This window comes from Pongo pygmaeus, chromosome 5, assembly GCF_028885625.2.
Source record: "Pongo pygmaeus isolate AG05252 chromosome 5, NHGRI_mPonPyg2-v2.0_pri, whole genome shotgun sequence".
NCBI lineage: Eukaryota > Metazoa > Chordata > Mammalia > Primates > Hominidae > Pongo > Pongo pygmaeus.
In genome coordinates, this window is record NC_072378.2 from 151,062,860 (window position 1) to 151,081,750 (window position 18,891).

The 18,891-nt window shown below is 43.8% G+C and overlaps 1 protein-coding gene across 3 annotated transcripts in view; it reads left to right on the plus strand.

The window, feature by feature from the left end:
- The first annotated feature begins 5,787 nt into the window (after positions 1–5,787).
- The window catches only part of PLEKHG1 (pleckstrin homology and RhoGEF domain containing G1), a 242,938-nt gene continuing 229,834 nt past the window's right edge, over positions 5,788–18,891 (plus strand). For 2 of the 3 annotated variants that reach the window (XM_054490719.2, XM_054490718.2), the window contains exon 1: positions 5,790–6,004. Coding sequence is in view for 1 of the 3 variants with exons in the window: in XM_054490716.2 (XP_054346691.2) it covers positions 5,983–6,004 (22 nt within the window). In the remaining 2 variants the exon portion in view is untranslated. Of the gene's footprint in view, positions 6,005–18,891 lie in introns of all 3 variants that reach the window. The other variant, XM_054490716.2, reaches the window with a different exon arrangement.

Below are 18,891 nucleotides of genomic sequence, written 5' to 3' on the forward strand. Positions count from 1 at the left end.
TGCTTGAGGCCAGGAGTTCAAAACCAGCCTGGGTAACATGGCAAAAATCTGTCTCTACAAAAATAAGTAAATAAATAAATACAAGAAATTAGCCAGGTGTGGTGGTGTGTGCCTATAGTCTCAGCTACTCAGGAGGCTAAGGTTGGAGGATCACTGGGGCCTGGTAAATCAAGGTTGCAGTGAGCCATGATCATGCCACTGCACTCCCTGTCTCAAAAAAAAAAAAAAAATGGTGGTTATACTGTATTGTTTAGGGAATAATGACAAGAAAAAAATGTACATGTTTAGTACAGATTCCACTGCTTTTTTCGAATATTTTTTATCCCATGTTGGTTGAATCCCTGGATGTGGAACCCATGGATGTAGAGGGCCAACCGTATTTGTTTTACATGTTAAAACTGGAAGAGAGAAGAAATACAGAAGAAGAATGAAGGAACATGCTTGAGGCCCCTGCCACCAGTTTATTGCTTAATATTTTTAACAGTTAATTTAATTTTTCATGGGTAAAATAGTCCTTTTTACCTCCTGGTTATTTTATTACTTTAATTCTAGCATTCATGACATTGAATTTTAAGGGAGGGGGAAAAAGTATTTTCTAACCATCTTGACTCACACAGCCGACTACAAAAGAAGGGGGAAGAGAAAGAACAGGGCGTAGTGATTCCTTCTTTCATTTTTGTCTGAAAAGCTATCCAAAAGCAACTGGGAGTGAAAGAGGAGCAAGCTGGAAACCCACAAGAAGAATCTGGCTTCAGAGAATGTTTGTATTTGGCCAAAACAGTGCTTAAGAAAATTTGAATTCATAGGCCTTCAGGTGTGTACCACATCCTGACAACTTGGAACTGCTGACCAAATTATTTTACTGCCCTGCCCTCTGAAAGCGTTTAAATTTGAGATACCCCATCTAAAGGCACTACTCACAGTGTGCACTTGAGACGCTACTGGTATTTAGGATGGGACAACTCATTGTGCAAGACTGCAGAACAAGTGCATTGCAGAAAGTTTAGCAACCCCAGTACTCCACCATGAAATACCAGTAGGCTCCCCCTTCCACAGTGACAATCAACACCCTCCTCACCACCTCCACCACACACACGTTTCCTAATGATTCTACTACTTCTGGGGATAACTTCTAAACATAATGTTTTTGAGAAATAAAGTTGGAAGTAGCTCTTCCCTGCAGCACATCCAACATAAAGAAAACGGCTCAAAAAAATACACTTAATTTCAAAAGCATCCAAAGGTATACTCTGTTATCAACTTGAGCATCCAAAAGTATACTGTATTATCAACTTGAAAATAAAGTTAATTTTGAAGCAGAAGTATAAACTGGCCAGTGTTGCCTTATATTTTAGTAGAATACAATTAAAGATGTGCTTGGTTACCAAGATGTCCAGGCTGTCTGCCTAATATTGGATTTTGTTTGTCTCTAAGATGTATTGCCCCCCAAGTTTAAAAGTTTCAAGTTCTAGAATTTTTATTTTCGCAAATATCAATATTTGTAAAGCAGGTACACACACAGCTTACTTTACTATATTGGTCAAAATTAAGGTAACATAGGCAGTTAGAGTAATAGGTAAAATGATGATGTTGACCATGAGCTATTTACACTTATTTTCACACATCTGTTACCTGGCTACATTTCCTTTTTCCATCTCTTGGTCCCTTTGCTCTTTCTTGCCCTGGCCAACACTTGGTGTCCTCCTCCTATGCCAGGGCCTCCTTTGCAGGTGCCGGGGGAGCTGTGCTTTTTAAGAAGATCTGATGTGCTTACTATGCTAGTCTGATAATGCGTAAGATAATCCTTCACTATATTATCTTTGATGGATAATGAATTTGCACTTGCCTCCTGCAGATCACACCTTAACCTTCTAAGTCACTAGTGACGGAGATTTTAGGTACTCTTGTTCAAGCAAGCAATGTAGATACTCTGAAGTGTCAGGATTTCCAGAAGTCCTCAAATTCTTCTACCTACTTTTAGGCCCAACTCAACTAGACACTAATAATCATGAACAGTCCTTATTGTATCTTTGACTCTTTGGGCTTAGTACAGTTTCTTGATTTTTAAATCTTCTAGCTAATTGGAGGATTGAGAGAAACAGCAGCACCAATGTAGATTTTGATGGCCACTCCCGGCTCCAGAGAATTTGAAGACACATGTCATCCTATATGCACTTACTTATGCTCTTGGTCTTTCATTTTCCCTACATGAGACTTTTTCCTACATGAGTCCCTTCTCTTACCCTAATCCCTCTAATAAGGTCAGGGCATTCTAGAGAGTATTTTTTAAGCCTCACACATCCAAATTTGAAATTGAAATAGCTTCCCCATCCCCTGCCAAAAAAGGGATAAATGCTACCTGTTTTTTTCCCTCAAGTTCTCCTACAATCCAGTGGACATATTTCTGATCTTGTGTAATAATAAATTTAGTATAGTCACTATTCACATCATAAAAGTTATCACCATATGTCATAAAGTTAAGGCAGGGTGTGATCGAGCCTTTTAATTCTGTAAGCTTTGCAAACATTAGCTCCCATATGTGTGTGGATTAGTGACCCTGAAACATGATACTGCACAAAACTGTGCAATTGTGCTGCCTTTCAGGACAAACAGCTGAGTTCGTGAGATGAGCATAAGAACTGGAAGGCAGAGCTGTCTGCATTCTGCTCTGCCTCGCATAGCTGTGTGGCCTTGAGCAAGTCACCAAACTTTCCTGAATAGCTGTGACCTTATGCATAATTCAGGGATTATAGTATCTATTTTACTGAATCTGTATGGGGAAGAAATAAGACACCATAGGAGGCATTTAATAATCTTTTTAAAGTAAAAGTTGTACAGGTTTGTTACATAGGTAAATGTGTGCCATGGTGGTTTGTTTCACCATCAACCCATCACTTAGGACGTTCAGTCATCTTAAAAAGCAAGAACTTCTCTTCTACAGAAATCTAATTGATAGACCCACTTTTACTTGAGAAGGAAAAGGTATAATTTGAGGGTAGGCTAAGCCTGGGCCTGTTGCCCTCAGCCTCTTCTTGTCCTTTTCCCACTCAGAATCACAGGGTTATGGGGATGGGTGGGGGAACACCCCTTCAGGCTGTGTCTTCTGAATTCCTCTGTCTAGGGGTAGTAGTGACTTTCTGCTATTGTTAATTTCTGGGCTGCCTCACTGTCTCTTTTTGGATTCTTGATTCTTCCATCACTTGTAGAGCCAATTTCCTGCATTAAAGTCCCTCTTTTACAAATACTTGAACTGGGTTCTGTTCCCTTTGTTTGACATTGACTGATAGAGCAGTATTAGAAAGACCACTCGCCAAAAGAATTTTCCCAATACTGGATGCACCATTAGAAAGCCATTCCATTGGGTCCTTTTCCTTAAAGTGGGAGAGTAGACTATTACTAACAGGGAATGCTACAGCATCTTCACAACTCTTATGTTGTCCCTTCATCCATCCAACAACCCACACACTGAATATTGTATACCTATTGTGTGTTAGGAGCTGAACTAAGTGCTGGGCACACAAACTAGACCCACAATGTGTCAGGCCAGGTGATTTCAAGGAGCTCAAATTCTAAAGATCTAGAGGGCAGAGTTCATTTGCCTGGAAATCAGGAATGATCACAGGAGTTAGGTGCTTAGTGCTGTACTTGGCATACAGTCTCAACAAAAGAAATTTCTTGTTCCTGTTTCCACTTTCTACCTCCCACCTCATTAATAAACTGAGGTGAAGTGAGTGGGCTGGCCAGGAAAATTATAACCATCCCATAAGCACAGTACCAAATTCAGAAGAGCTATCTGCCTAAGGGTGAGTGCTCTTGAGCAGCAGCATCTGCAGCTGATCAGTCTTTTCATCAGATCATAGTGTTTCATCGACTGCTTCATTCGAAGCATTTGTGCTAAGAAATGCGTAACTGAGGCCAGGCATGGTGGCTCATTCCTGTAATCCCAGTGTTTTGGGAGGCAGAGGCTGGAGAATTGCCTGAGGCCAGAAGTTCGAGACCAGCCTGGGTAACATAGCGTGACCCCTGTCTCTACAAAAAAAATAGTAAGCCCGGCATGCTGGTGCATACCTGTAGTTCTAGCAACCCAGGAGGCTGAGGCCAGAGGATTTCTTGAGCCCAGGAGTTCCAGGCTACAATGAGCTATGATTGGTGACACTGCACTCCAGCCTGGGTAACAGAGCGAGATCCTGTCTCAATCAATCAATCAATCAATCAATAAAAGGGAGACAGCAGAGAACAGGAATCCCCAATTCTCCTCCCTTCCTTTCCAAGTTGTCAGAAACCCTTATCTCTCAGCCACAGACACACTCATCAATGAGCTTCTTTGAATCCTAGCTGCTTTGAGTGTCAAATAAAGGCTGGCACCTACCTCACAGGGTTGATGGAAACCATTAATGTGGTACTATTTCACAAACATACTGCACACTTCTAACACAAATCACAACATAGAGAGATGGGGTAACAGGCATGGTTTTGTGTGAGCTCCAGAAGCTGGGCAGGGTCTTAATTAAGCTCAGTTTCGGGTCTGTGAAAGGCGACTAGCACCTGTCCTGTCAACCTCACAGGGTTATTGCAAGGCCAACTGAAACAATGCTTTGAAGATGGCAAATGTCTGTTTTAGTCCCATTGCAAATCTACCGTGGTAAATGTATTCCAAGCATAACCCAGTCCCATAGTTTTAGGTAATACAAGTCGGTTGTGGAGACTCAAATAAATTATAAAACAGAACATAAACTCCACGTGGTAGAGAACTGTGATGCTGTGTGGCCTTACTGCACAAACCTTGTTTTGTTCCCAGTCTTTATTATAATTTCCATAATCATGTATATGCATAAAAACAGATAAAAGGCAAAAATCAACAAGAATAGCTAACATTTATTTAGGCTTTAGAGCATGTGCCAGGCAGTCTCCTAAGCCCTTCACACACATTCTCTTATTTAAATTACATACAGCAACTCTATGAGGCAGGCACTATCATCATCATCATCATCTCCATTTTACAGTTGAGGAAAAAGACACAGAACACAGAGAGGTTACAGCGTTCTCTCAAGGCCACACAGCTAGCAAGTGGTAAGGCTGAAGGTCTGTCAACAACTAAGAGTGCAATCAAATCCACCACTAAACCTAAGGGGGTCCACAGGCGAACCTGATACGTCCGACTTTGGCGGGAGATTACTGTTAAGAAATGACTTCACATGCCTTTAACTGTCGCTGCAGTCACCTTTGATTGGAGTCATAACTTTACTGCAGAGCCGGTGCCTTTAAACATCTCTCTGGCTGTCACCGGTTATTCTTTACCTCCCTTTCCACTTTTACTTTCTCTAGGCAAAGGTCGTTTGGTGCTTTAATCGAGGTGATTAGGGTAATGACGCCTGAAGAACACCGGGCTTCCCCCTCTTTTTACCTGATTACCGGGAAAGCTTCTATGTAAAACTATAATGTTCACTAAAACCATGATTTTGGGTATTATTTTAAAGGACTCACATAGGAAATTATTACGTCCAAAGGAAAGCTAAACCTGAAGAGCTTGGAAAATGAAGAAAAGTGTTGTGTCTGCGAAAACAGTAGCAGAATTAAAAAAAACAAAAAAAACAAAAAAAACAAAAAAAAACTTTATTCCCCCCGAGGCTGTAATTTGACTGTTCTCTTTGGCAAGGCTCCAGAGACAAGGCAAAGTGCCTAATTTCTCTTTCTCTTCGCCCCCCTCCTCTCCACCTTTTTCGCCCTCAGGGCAGAGGGGAGGCGGGACGAGCGATCCGCTGCTCCGGCCGCCGAAGCCGGCGTCGGGGCGCAGGGAGGGGCGGGCTGGGGCGCGGCCGAGCAGTGGGGCCGAGCCCGAGGAAGAGGAAGTCGGAGCCCGAGCCCGAGCCGGAGCCCGAGCCCGAGCCCGAGCCCGACGGCGGCTGTAGGGCGCTCCGGCAGCCCGAGCCGGCGCAGCGCAGCCGGCACCTTCCCCGCCCGACCTGCGAGCGCCGCCCGGGCATGCGAAGCCGCCCCTCCCCGGGTAAGCGCCGGTCGGGCCCGGACGCCCCGGGGACTTTTCCAGGGATGGGAGGGGGGACCCGGGGACCTCCGGCCGGAGACCCACATCCGCAGGTGGGGCCGGGCGGAGCGTGGTACCCGGGCCCCGCCGGCCCCCTGCGCGCCCCTCCGCAGTAGGGACGGAGGGCCTTGGGGGGCGCCGAGCGGTGGGGACAGAGGGCGCTGGGGGGCGCCGCGTCTCGGGGGTCGGGGTCGGGTCGGGGATGCTGCCCGCCGCCGCCCCGCTGGGGGTTCCGCGCCCTCAAGTTCCCGGTGCTCCCGCCCCTCGTCCCTCGCCCCAGCCACAGCGGCTGCAACATCAGCGCGCAGAGGAGTTTCTGCGAGCACCCGGGAGTTGTAGCCACCGCTCCCCCACCCCCGACTCAGCAGGACAGCCCCAGAACGGGACCCCATAGCCAGCCAGCTGGGTCAGCTCCCCAGCAGCGAAGCCGGGAGCCCGAGGACTCGGGGACGCGCGGTGGGGGCGGCGGCCGAGCAGCTGCGGCGCTCAGGGCTTGGGGGCGCCCCCGTTCTGCAGACGCGCTTTTCAGGGGGTGGGGAGTCGAGAGACTGTGGCTCTTCCGTCACGGGGTAAACGGTAACACCTGGGCGGCCGCGACGCTGCGAGCTTTCTGGCCTCGGCGGGCGGCGGGGATCCGCAATGATGCCCGAGCTCGTCCCTTTTGTGTCCTCGCGGTGAGCCCCGTTCCGAAGCCGGAAGCTTGGGGACGCTGTAACTGGGAGAACGGCGCTCAGCTGGTCAATTCATTCCGCTCCTCGGAAACAATGAGCTGGATCCTTGACTTGAATGTGCTGGAGGAGCGGGGTTTGTAAGCCGGCGTTTCATCCAGCTCTGGTCCTCAAGGCGCCCTTTGTACCACCCGCAGGTGGCCGAGGCTACTGCATGTATTTTCGAAATCACCGAGTGTGGGTGTTTGGGGCAGGCATCACTCTGCGAGGACCATCTCAGACTGAGAGCTGGTTTAGGAGTTTTGAACAGATTGGATACAGAACTATATTGTGTTTTGTATTTAGACTGGGGGAAAGACTAGAATGTTAACACTAGGTCCAGTTTGTCATCTAACAGAATTCCGGGCCTAGGTAGGTCCTGTAATGCGGTACAATAACAACCAGGTGTTAAAACCGGCATCTTCTGGATTCTCAGATTCTGTAGACAGCATACTTCTAAAAAATGTAGAGATTTTGGATTTTAATTAAATTGCTGTAAAAACATTTCCAAGCCCATCATTTCAGGAGATCAGAAAATTTTCGAACTTTAATTTTGCCCTGTGGGACCCTGGGCAAGATACTCGCTTCTGGTCGTCTTGGCTGCCTGTCTTATAAAGCAGTGCACATCAACCAGATAGCTTCTACGGCCTCCTGCTCACTCCTCATCCCCCTCCCAAACCCCTACCCCTTGTAATTTGGTCTACAGTATTTAAGACAGAGAGAAAAGTAACGGGTTGATGTTTGACTCTCTTAGCATTTTGAGTCTGGCTTCCCAATTCCTGACTTGACTTTTTGTCTCATTTGAGGTCCCAATTCTAAGCCACCAAACCACCTGACTAAAGAAACTTTTTTCTTCAGAGTGCACCCACCTCCCTGGCTTCATCCTCAAATAGGTCATCAGTAGCAGTCCGCAGTCAACAGCAATGGCTGCACGACCTTCCCCATCCTTGTGTAGCAGCCCCCCAAGTCCTCTGCTAAAGGGCAAAGCAAAATGAGAAACAGTTACCTGGCGATCAGATGCCAGATAACTGCCCCGATTCTGCTTTGTCCTTGGTGGCATTTTCCTGCTTCCTCTACCCTAAATGGGCACCCTGAATTAGGGGCACCAGCTTCCTTCAGTGCCTTTAATATAGATGACTGTCACCGAATACAGGCTTAAATATTTCAGTGGGGGATTCAGGCTGTAGTTCAAAGAGATTAAGTGATCATTTTTAAAACAATAGGAAGTGGCAACATAATTTTTCAAAACCAAGAATAACCAGTCCTATGTTGTGTTCCCCCTTTGCGGATATGATTTTTCAGTGATTTAATTAAGATCGAATGGTTCATAGTCTGTCCCATAAATATGGGAAATGCTTGAGTAGCACTAAATCTCTTGAGCCCTTCGTCAACCAAAAGCAATTCCTGAAGCTGTTAGCTTCATGGCAGCCATTCACTTTTTTGCAGATTTCTTTTCCTCTCCACTCCTTTCATTGCTGGTAGTTGGTCTTTCAAGCAATTGTCATCTTTTAATCCTCCTGCAGCATGATTAGGTCCCTGGAATATTAAACCCAGAAGGGCTCTTGGATGACCTAGTCCAGCCCTACATCTTAAAGATTTAGGAAGTCTGGTTAAGATCCAGTGATCTAGAATTAGCCCACTTGCGTGATGCTCACATCTGCGTCTCTGTAGCTTTGAGACCTTCACTTCTTTAAGGAAATTACTTAGATGTGAATTATTTCATAACCAGGAAAAGTAAAAATCATAGTTGGTGTATCTCGGTTTTCTCACCTTTCCTCATTTTCACACCTTTCCTCCTTTCTTCTCTGCCCTTGTCTCAAGCTATGCCAAGGATTAAATGAAATGATTCGTATCAGTGTTTGGCACATATGGTGTGCTTTGAAGATGATTGTTGTTGATAAACCAAGTCCCAGGAGTGTATGATTTTGCAGAAGTTTATACATAGCTCTGGACTGTCAGAACTGTGATTTAACCAAGGTTCTATTCTCTCTCCCCTGCCCTTCTTGAACTGCACTGCCTAAGAAATGTTGGTTGCATGGAGACATATTTTTAATTAAATGTAATGGTTCAGTTTTTAAGAAAAAATAATCACTTGTCTCTTTTGACTTAGGAAAAATATGGTTTCTAATGCGAAATGTTGGTGTACTCAGGCAGGGATGGGAAGGAAAACATTTTCTAGACAAAGACTCTGTAAGCAACCTCATGCTTGTGTGTGGCAAGGCATCTCAGATATTAATGTTTCATCACAGGCTTGCATCAATCTTGCTTGATAAAATTAAAAGCTGACCCCAATCCATTCAGTCATTCAGAGTCATGGGCAGTCATGTGCCAGGTAGAATTTACTGACAGAAGAGTCAGCTTTCAAGTGATTAAGAGTTGACTACATCTTCAGCTTTATATTGTCTGTGCTGATGAAAAGCAATAAATGCTTTAGCCGAGAAGACAGAAGTATATGGCTAATCACCTAGCAATGGAGCCCAGGTTTACTACGGAATACCTGGGCCATAGCATATCTAATGCTGCAAAACAGCTTCAGGTATGCCTGGGTGATTTCCAGTCCAGTGATTAGGAGTTGACTGTGTATCTAGAACAGTCTTCATGTTTAAGTCTGAGTATCTTTTCAATATGTAAACCTAAGGTTACAAAAAACAAAAACAAAAACAAAAACCAAAAACACTTTTTCTGATGAGATACAAACCAAAGTAAAAATTTCCACATCAAAACATCCTTCTTTGGTAAATATTGAATTACCGTTTGATAGAAAGCTAAATCCTGCTGGATTTGTGGATCCGCAAATCCATAACTCTCCTCTTCTTTTCCCCTCCCCTCGTGGTCCTAAAGGAAAGGCAATTTGAAGAGTGTTAAAGGTAGGCTAAGTTTTTAAAAAATTCCATCTACACCCACTTGTAATAACCTGATGGGAGGAGAGTCAGGGCTTTCACTAGGTCTTTAATTAAGAAAGTTGTTTTGGTAAGCTTTAAATACCAGGGTGTTGTGGAGGCCTCTTAGCACCAGCACTAGGAAGGGCAAACCCTTTGCCGTTATAGCATTTGGCCAAAAGCTAGCAAACCCGTTGATGTGTAAGAAGGAAATTTTTTTAAATCATCAAAGAAAAATTTAAGGTAAGCATGAGTCTAATAATAGCTAAAACTTTAGTATTCTCATAAGAGGAATTATTAATCCATAAATCATCGTAGTATTAAATGAGCTCTAATATTTGAAGTGGTGAATAGATCTAGTTCTCTGGGTCTAGTCACGTTGAGCACCAATTTAAATGGCCTGTGACTGTCTAGACATTGAAAAGGACATGTAAAGTCCTAGGTGGGGGGATGGCAAGTCTTTTCCTGTAAAAATCCAGGTAGCATTTTAGGCTCCTCTGTCATATGCTCTTTGATTTGGGATGAGGGTTGTTTATTTGTTTACAACCCTTTAAAAATGTAAAAACCAATCTTTCTTCACAGGGCATACAAAAACAGGCTGGATGTAGCTTGCAGCTATAGTTTGCTGGCTCTGTTTTAAATGAACTCTGTTTTGTAGTGTCCTTCAGTATTTTCGTTGAGACCCAAGATGACAAGTTTAATTGGCTCTATCTATGTTGACTCGTCATAGATGGACTTATAATCAAGATCACTTCATCACTCAGTTTCCTAGTCACCTTTTTATATTTTCTCTTTGCCCTGGGGCTAGAAGTCTCTGTTAAGCATAGCCATCAGTTGACATAGAAATGGCAGTGCCAGACATCAACATTCTACTTCGAGTTAGATGCTGAATGGGGGAGAGAAGTTGGACTGGATTGGGATAAGGTCCATATTGACACAGACCACAAATGACTCCTATGAAATGAGGCCCAAACCTCTGAGCAAGGCACCCACGGCCCTTGTACCTACTCTTCTCCTGATACCTCTTCATGTATACCCTGTGTCCTTGCCATTCAAGATAACTTGCAGAGCCCTGGGTGGGCCGCACTCTCTCTCACCAGTGGTGGGCTCGTTCCACACAAAGTTTAAATATCTGTCTCTTCCCTGGAGCCCTTCCTCATTTACTGGACAGAGATGCCGGCACCTCCATCTCTATGTTTGCACAGGAGTTTATAAATGAAGCACTTAGAGGTCTAGAGAAATGTGGTGATTCCCCATTGGCAAATATTACCTTTCAAAAGTGGGGAAACAGTTGTATTCTTCTTTGTATAATAACTTCATCTTGCCTTACATCTCTAAACCAGCCAGAGAATCAAGCACAAAACAATTCCAGGGCCTTGGATGCGATACACAGTGTAGCAGAGTACATACGTGTATGGGCTTTGAAGTCAGGCTGAGCTGAGCTCTAGTTCTTTGCTTTCCCACTTACCTGCTGCAAGTTCCCCATCTGTAAAGTAGGGAGTAAGAATGACCTTTCAGTTGTTGGGAATAAATGGGATTTCCCTCTGTAAAGCATTTAGTTCAGAGTCTGACATGTAGTAATTGCTCAATAAATGGTAACTTTTATTCATTCCAGAGCGTTTATTGAGAACCTACTAAGCCTAGGATAATTCCTGACCAATACAAGAGAGACAGTCTCCATGGAGATATGATTGGTAAGGTGGTGGAGACTCAGAGTGATGGATGGGCTCCCTTTGATTGGTGGTCCAGGAAGCCTCTAGGAGGAGGAGGTGACAACATTTAAACTGAGACTTAATGATATTGATGAGTTCCTGTTTCATCAGATCTAAGATACCTTTGAAATATTTCAATTTTTAATGAAATATACAATTTTAAAATGTTCCACTTTAAAATGTACCACAAAGAAAGAAAAACTACTGTCAATAAAATTGGCACCATCCACTGTAAGTTGCATCCATAAGTTGTGAAAAGTATGTTTTAGCATCAGTGAAGTGTGTTCATTGTATTTGTACTCAATAAATACCCATTGAATAAATGAGTGTTACTCTTTGATTGCATACAACATTCTGCCACCACACTGTGATTGAATTTCTTTCCTCTGTTTCTTGCTCTGGGGTGTTGACTTAGACCTGAGAAAAATAATAATATAGTACATTAAAGTATTACAAGCCATTTATGATCTAATGTATTTTTAAAAATAGTTTAAAACACTTACTTTGGTGAAACCTTCACTTCAATTGCCAAAGTGTGTCAGGGAATCCTGTTTACGTGAAATTGGCCTACACATAACTTGTGTAGGAGTGCAGTTGAGCAGCTCTTGCAGCCGGATAATTCCTTTTGGCAGCTGTCTGCAGAGATGTGTGAAAGCTTAATGCACATAAATGCCATCCGAAGGGCAACAAAGGCATTAGCTTCAGCCTTCCTTCTGTTTTATAGATTTAATTTAACATAAATACTCCTTCTCTCCTCCCTATCCCACGAGCTGAGGTCCCTCTGACCCAGTAGGTCCTTTGGAACAGTGAAATGGAGGAGGCTCCATTTAGATCCAACCCCCTTCCCAGCTCTGGCAAGCCTCCAGCTTTTCACACTCCAAGCTGGGTTCTCTTCCAATATTTCCCCACCCTCCTCCCTGTTTAGAGAGTAAAATACTGCTGAAGTCTTTGCTTTTTCTGACCACCCTCTAAACTCTGAATCCTAGTCAAGACCTGTTTTCTGCGCTCACTTTAGAGCCTGTTGACCCTCTCTAGCTTTTCTCTTCCTATCCAAGTTCCCTTTAACTCCTCAGTTTCTGGATGATTCAGTGGAAGTCTTGACAAAACTTGGCTATTTCTGGCTGTAATAAAGTATGCATTCATGCTGTTTTGATTTTCAATTCAACATGTCACCCAAGCCCCTGGCACTCAGCAGCACTCGGGGCATGCTGGCTCACATGGTGATTGGGTCCTTCTGGAATCTGTTCCTTTGGGGCATTCTTCAACTCCTCCCACCCTCTCCCAACTCTGCTAGTGAAGCCAGAGCAAAGTCCGTTTCCTGCACCCTGTCTGACGGGGAGGGTCAGTCAGCACTTGGCCGAGAAAGAAGGAACCAAAGCGTGGACCTGTTATCCTTCCTGAGCTACCCCATTCCCTTCCCTTCAACTTCTCGTGTGATTAAAGGTCCTTGTGTTTTAAGAGTTCTTCAGAACGGACACCAACTCTGGCTGAAATTGGAGTCTTTGGAAACAAGTAGAAGCAAAGGAGAAGTCATTTGTAAGCATTCCAGGGATCCTGGACCATGGTCCAGCCTTAGCCAGGATGATTTAAGGCCATCTCTGACCTGTGACTAGCAAGCTGGTTGCAGCAGAGGGACAATGGGGAGGAGGTGAGGCCCCATGGAAGAGCTGGTGAGGCTGATCCCCGGCCATCACGGAGCTCAGCTTTCCATGGCTGTGTGATTACAGACAGGCCTCAAACACTGACATCTGCACTTCTCTTATGTGCTGCAGAAAGAGGAAAAGCTGTAATCTGAGGCATAAATATACGATCCTGTGTGTTCCCTCTAACTATGTAACCTGCTATTAGTTTAAGCATCTATGTTGTGCTAAAGTGTTAGAGCGGCATCAAAGGAGGATATGGTTGTTGTTCTGAAACAGCTTACAGTTTCAATATTCAGATGTCTCCCACTTTTTAAAGTTGGAAACAAGTAAAGGTGAACGATGCCGTGTGAAGGTCAGAGTCAAGGATCTGGGATTACTGAGTGGGTGGTAGGGGGATATTAGAGGAGATGCAGCCTTTAAAGGTTCATTTTTTAAAGGAAAAGCTTTTCCGTACATTATGCCTTTCCCAACATATGTGAGAGTTTTTAGGGAATTTCTTGATGAGGAATAGCGAGGGTGGGGCTGCCAGGGTAATGAGATGGTCTGGGAGCAGATGGGAAATGGGTGCATGGATGGGCTGATTAGTATTGGCTCTCTTGAGGAAAGCACTTTGGGAAATATTTGGAAGCTTTGGGAACATAGTTCATGGAGGAAAACCTTGGTGGTCTTGGCTTTTCTCCATTTTTTTAAGCTGTCTATATGAGATAAATGCTATTTCCCCCTTTGACAATTGTTTAGATTCAACTCAAAGGAACATCATCTCATCACAATACTTAGTGATATCTGACCTTAAAGCTGAAACAGCAAGGAAAGAAATATGAAGATAATGATTTTGTACACATGGAACCCTCGTGGTCCACAGGTGTGTCCCATCCCAATGAAGCATTACCTTTTGCCACTTAGAATTCAGATGGCTTCTAAAAAGCATCCTTATTATGAAACACTCTTATTTTTCTTTGTTTCTTTTTAGAACTTATCTGAAAATGGCAGCAAATATTATGAAGTTCTGAGAACTGAGCTGTGATGAGTTCCATCACAGCAATGACTTTCGAAATCCAGAAAGCCCCTGAGGAACAGAAGGAGACTGGTTTTGCCTTATGATCTGTCATGTATCAGAATGTGATACTGTCCAATACTATAGTTTAAGACATTTCTAACTAGGGAGTGAACAAGTATTTATTCTTCTTACAGAAATAAAGAAGAGAATACATTTCTGTACTAGCTAAAGTCATAACAGCTAGCAATAACTATTCTAAAAATCTCCCTGGTTCTGGATTACTAATATATGCAGGAGATATGCTTGGCACATGTTCAGAAACTATATGCCATATTTTTAATGAGAAAATTATTACTTGATGCTTCAATATGCATAATACAGACAGCAATTGAATCTAATATTTTCTTTATTTGCTTACCTATTATAGTACTAGTTCAAGTTGGTTTCTGGGATATTATGAAAAAAACTGTGTGCATGGAAAAGATAAGTTTGTTTTTCTAAGATCTGAATACTCAGTTGAAATGCGGGAATAGTATAGAAATTAGGCAGTCTCTATGTTATTTGGAAGTTACTTGAAAATGCCTTCTAAAATGGGGATAAGACGATACAGTGAAGACGTTATGACATTTAACTGCATAATATATGTATGGCATCTAGCACAAAGGAAGCCTTTGATAAATAGTGGGTATCTTATTATGTTTACTGGTTGTCACACATAAGTTTTATTCTGTTACTAGATGGCTGGAATAATAAACCAACATGAAAATAACTGGGGAAAACAGTCTAGGTGTTAGAAGAAGGGTGTTAAGTTTCCTGAGGCAAAAGTCAATGGTGAGAGGGGGCAAAGGGAACACATTTTTGCTTACTGTAGTAGAGACCCAATGTTCATTACACTTGGGAATTGAGATTAGAATTAGTTTATTCAACAAATGTCCCTTCCTAAGTTCTGGAGATTCAATGTTGAACAAAACGGACCAAACCTAGAATGAAGAGGAAACCCTATATAAAACAAGTACTTTGAAGAAAATTACACAGGGAAACGGGGTGGGGCACTGTATTTGCTTGGGTGGTCAGAAAGGCCTGTCTCGAGAAGTAACATTTCAGCCAAGGTTTAAATCATAAGGAGTGATCTTGAGAAGATCCAAGGGAAGAACATGCTAGACTGGGGAAGAGAGTTAAGTAGGGCAGGCCTTAGAGAGAAATAAGCTCCATGAGTTCTAGAAAAAGCAAGGCAGCCAGTGTGTGTGCGCAGAAGAGGAGCAGTAAGCAGGAGATGAGGTGGGAGAAGCAGGCATGGCTGGGTTATGCAGGTCTTTATAACATCAAAGACCTTTGCCACAGCTTGGCAGTACGATGCAAAGCTACGGGAGGGTTTGAAGTAGGGGAGTGACATAACCTGATGGATGCACAATTACCACTCTGCCTGCTGTGCAGGAAAAGAGCTGTCATGGAAAGTTCTGGAAGCAGGTAGAGCTGTTGGGAATCCATGCAGTGGTACAGAGAAGGAGGATGGTAGCAGAGGAGGTGGTGAAAAATGCATTGGTTCAGAACTGGCATGTCGGCCAAGACAAGGCAGCCACAGGAGAAAGAACGTGTGGGGCTTGGACAGCGTAGCTACTGTTGCTGGCTCTGCCCCACCTGTTCACGGTTGCCGTTTCCCACGTCCAGCATCCTCTCTCCTTTAGTTCCCCAAGAAAAGTACCCAAAGCGGCTCATGGCTCCGGGTGATGCTGTGATGCGATGCTGGGTGAACTCGCCTCCCCACACGTACCTACGAAGCAGGTATGCCTTCCTCTCAGCTCCCTGGCATCCTGGGTACCTCTGTTCTAGCTCTTTCCGTCTTTCCTTCTTTCTTGCTTTTTTTCTCTCACTCTGTCACCCAGGCTGGAGTGCAGTGGTGCGATCTCAGCTCACTGCAACCTCTGCCTCCTGGGTTCAAGCAATTTTCCTGCCTCAGCCTCCGGAGTAGCTGGGATTACAGGCACCTGCCACCATGCTTGGCTAATCTTTGTATTTTTAGTGGAGATGGGGTTTCAACGTATTGGCCAGGCTGGTCCCGAACTCCTGACCTTAAGTGATCCACCTGCTTCGGCCTCCCAAAGTGTTGGGATTACAGGTGTGAGCCACTGCATCTGACCTATTCTAGCACTTTCTATGTGGTATTTTTGGTAACCATTTCGTTGTCCACCTTCCCTCACTAGACTACAAGCTCCTTGATAGCAAGCATTGAAACAAAATAATTTTTCTTTTTACTAGTTGAAATTAGCTTTAAGAAATTTAAGTTTTAAAAAATCACAAATTAATTGAGGAATAGCAATTCTGAGTAGGTAGCTAAATATTTAAATAGGAAAGAAGAGGAAGGGAAAAAAAAGAGAAGGAAAAGGAAGGAAAGCAAAGAAAAACCCACTAGAGCAATCCAACAGAGCCCTGGGTTAACTCTTTAAAAAGGTTTCTTTAGAAATTGTTTTTGTTTGAATGATTTTCTGAAGTGGGAGTCAAGTAGCTCCATTGGTTTAAAGGTTTTATAGGTCTATAATAAATGTGGGGCTCTGTAACATGTATGTTTCTTCCCTTTCACTGGTTTATTGTAGAGTTGCAAACTCAACAGGGATTGTGTTTATTCTGGAACAGACACAGCTATCAGATAAATTGTAGAGGTAAGAAGTCTCTAATATTCCAAACCATTTGAGTGTTAGGCATTTCCAAATAGGATATCAGCCCTATTCCAAGCCTGCAAACATACCTTCTGATATATGGGGAGGGCATCATAGACCTTTTGGTAAGGTGGGAATCACCTAGGCATATAGATCATGCCATACTCATCCTTCTGTTCCCACTAGAGAGCATGGTAGCTGGCACACCATTGACCTTTAATCAGTTGTTTGACTTGAATTTTGGTCCACTTCTTTATGTCTACTGTATAGTGGAATTTGCAGATCTGATGTTCAATGCTAATTGTGTGGGTTCTGAATGAAAACCTTACTTCTGGTTTACCAGCTTAGAAATGAAAAAACAAGTCTGAGAAGTCTGTGTTTGTTATTCTCATATTCAGAATCTAGCACCCTTGTTGGCAAAAAGACCCAAAACAAACATACAAACAAAAAAACATAGCTAAACTGCATTGTAGAATGTTAAGTGGTACAACAATTGCTGTGTGATTGTAAATCCAGTTTATTGAGACAGATCTCCAAAGAGCCCCTTCCTATTAAAAAGGGATGGATTCTGATGGCCTACTTTTAGTTACCGTGCCTACTAGAAAATAATCAAATGGTGGCCGGGCGAGGTGGCTCACGCCTGTAATCCCAGCACTTTGGGAGGCCGAGGCAGGTGGATCACCTGAGGTCAGGAGTTCAAGACCAGCCTGGCCAACATGGTGAAACCCTGTCTGTATTAAAAATGCAAAAATTAGCTGGGCATGGTGGCGGGTGCCTGTAGTCCCAGCTACTTGGGAGGCTAAGGCAGGAGAGTCGCTTCAACTCGGTAGGCAGAGGTTACAGTGAGTCGAAATTGCACCACTGCACTCCAGCCTGGGTGACAGAGCGAGACTCCGTCTCAAAAAAAAAAAAAAAAGAAAATAATGACATTTCTCATAGAATATGCTGATTTAACATTTCTGCTCAAATAGTGAGGCCCTGTTGTGTTTCAAAATAAGTCAAGAGAAAAACTCTGAAATGGGGTTGGGGATTTATCTTTTTGGCTTTTGCACAATTGACTCAAAGTCACCACCCATAACTGGACTCATAATCTCTATTTCCAGACCTACTTTCAGCTTCCTGGTGTTGTTTTTTCCCCCCCTCCTTTTCTAGTTCTTAGTTAATAGCACCACAATTCAGTGGTCACAGCAAGCCATTTTCCTTCCCTTTCCTGCCTTGTCCAGTCAGTTAGCAATAACTGCTTGAGTAGTTCTCAATCTATGTTCACTTATTCAAGTCCCCTTCCCAGCCTTTTAGACTCTTATCTCTTGCCTAGACTTTTGGAAGAACTGCTAAGCCAGCATTGATTGATATATTAATAACTAGAACATTAACCTGACATTGAATGTGTGTTTTTTTGTGGGGTTTTGTTTGTTTGTTTTGTTTTGTTTTGTTTTTGAGACAGAGTCTCTCTCTGTTGCCCAGGCTGGAGTGCAGTGGCATGATCTCGGCTCCTTGTAACCTCTGCCTCCCGGATTCAGGTGATTCTCCTGCCTCAGCCTCCCAAATAGCTGGGATTACAGGCGCCTGCCATCACACTTGGCTAATTTTTGTGTTTTTGGTAGAGATGGGGTTTTGCCATGTTTTCCAGGCTGGTCTCAAACTTCTGACCTCAGGTGATTCACCCGCCTCAACTTCCCAAAGTGTTGGGATTACAGGTTTGAGCCACCATGCCCGGCCTGAATGTGTTTTAATGAAGACTTCTTCTAACGGCTCAACCCAAAGGGAAGGGTGAGGGTGGAATTTAAGGCAGATATCAAAGTCCCTTTAGGGCTTCCCTGGTCACATTTGTTTCTCATACCTCAGGTCCAATCCATAGAAAACCTCATAGGCTCTACCTCCAGCATCCAGATTTATAAAACTTCTCATGGTCCTTGATCCATGCTCCCTCTTGGTCCAGTCCACTGTCTTCTTTTCCTGGTTTATTGCAGTAGGCTCCTAACTGGTCTCCTTGCTTAGAGCTCACCTCCTACCAGCCAGAGCAATCCTTTCATATGTCAGTTAGTAGTTTCTCATCTCAGAGTCAGAAGCAAGTCCATGGAGTAGCCTGTGAGACCCTCCCCAGTCTGGCCCCTGCTCTGCTGTCTTGCTCTCTCTGATCTCATCTCCTGCCCCTCTCCTGCATCAGCCCACTGGCCTCTCTGTGGTTCCCGAGTACTCCAAACAAGCCCCAGCATCAAAGTGTTCTTATTACCTCCGCCTGGAATGTTCTTTCCC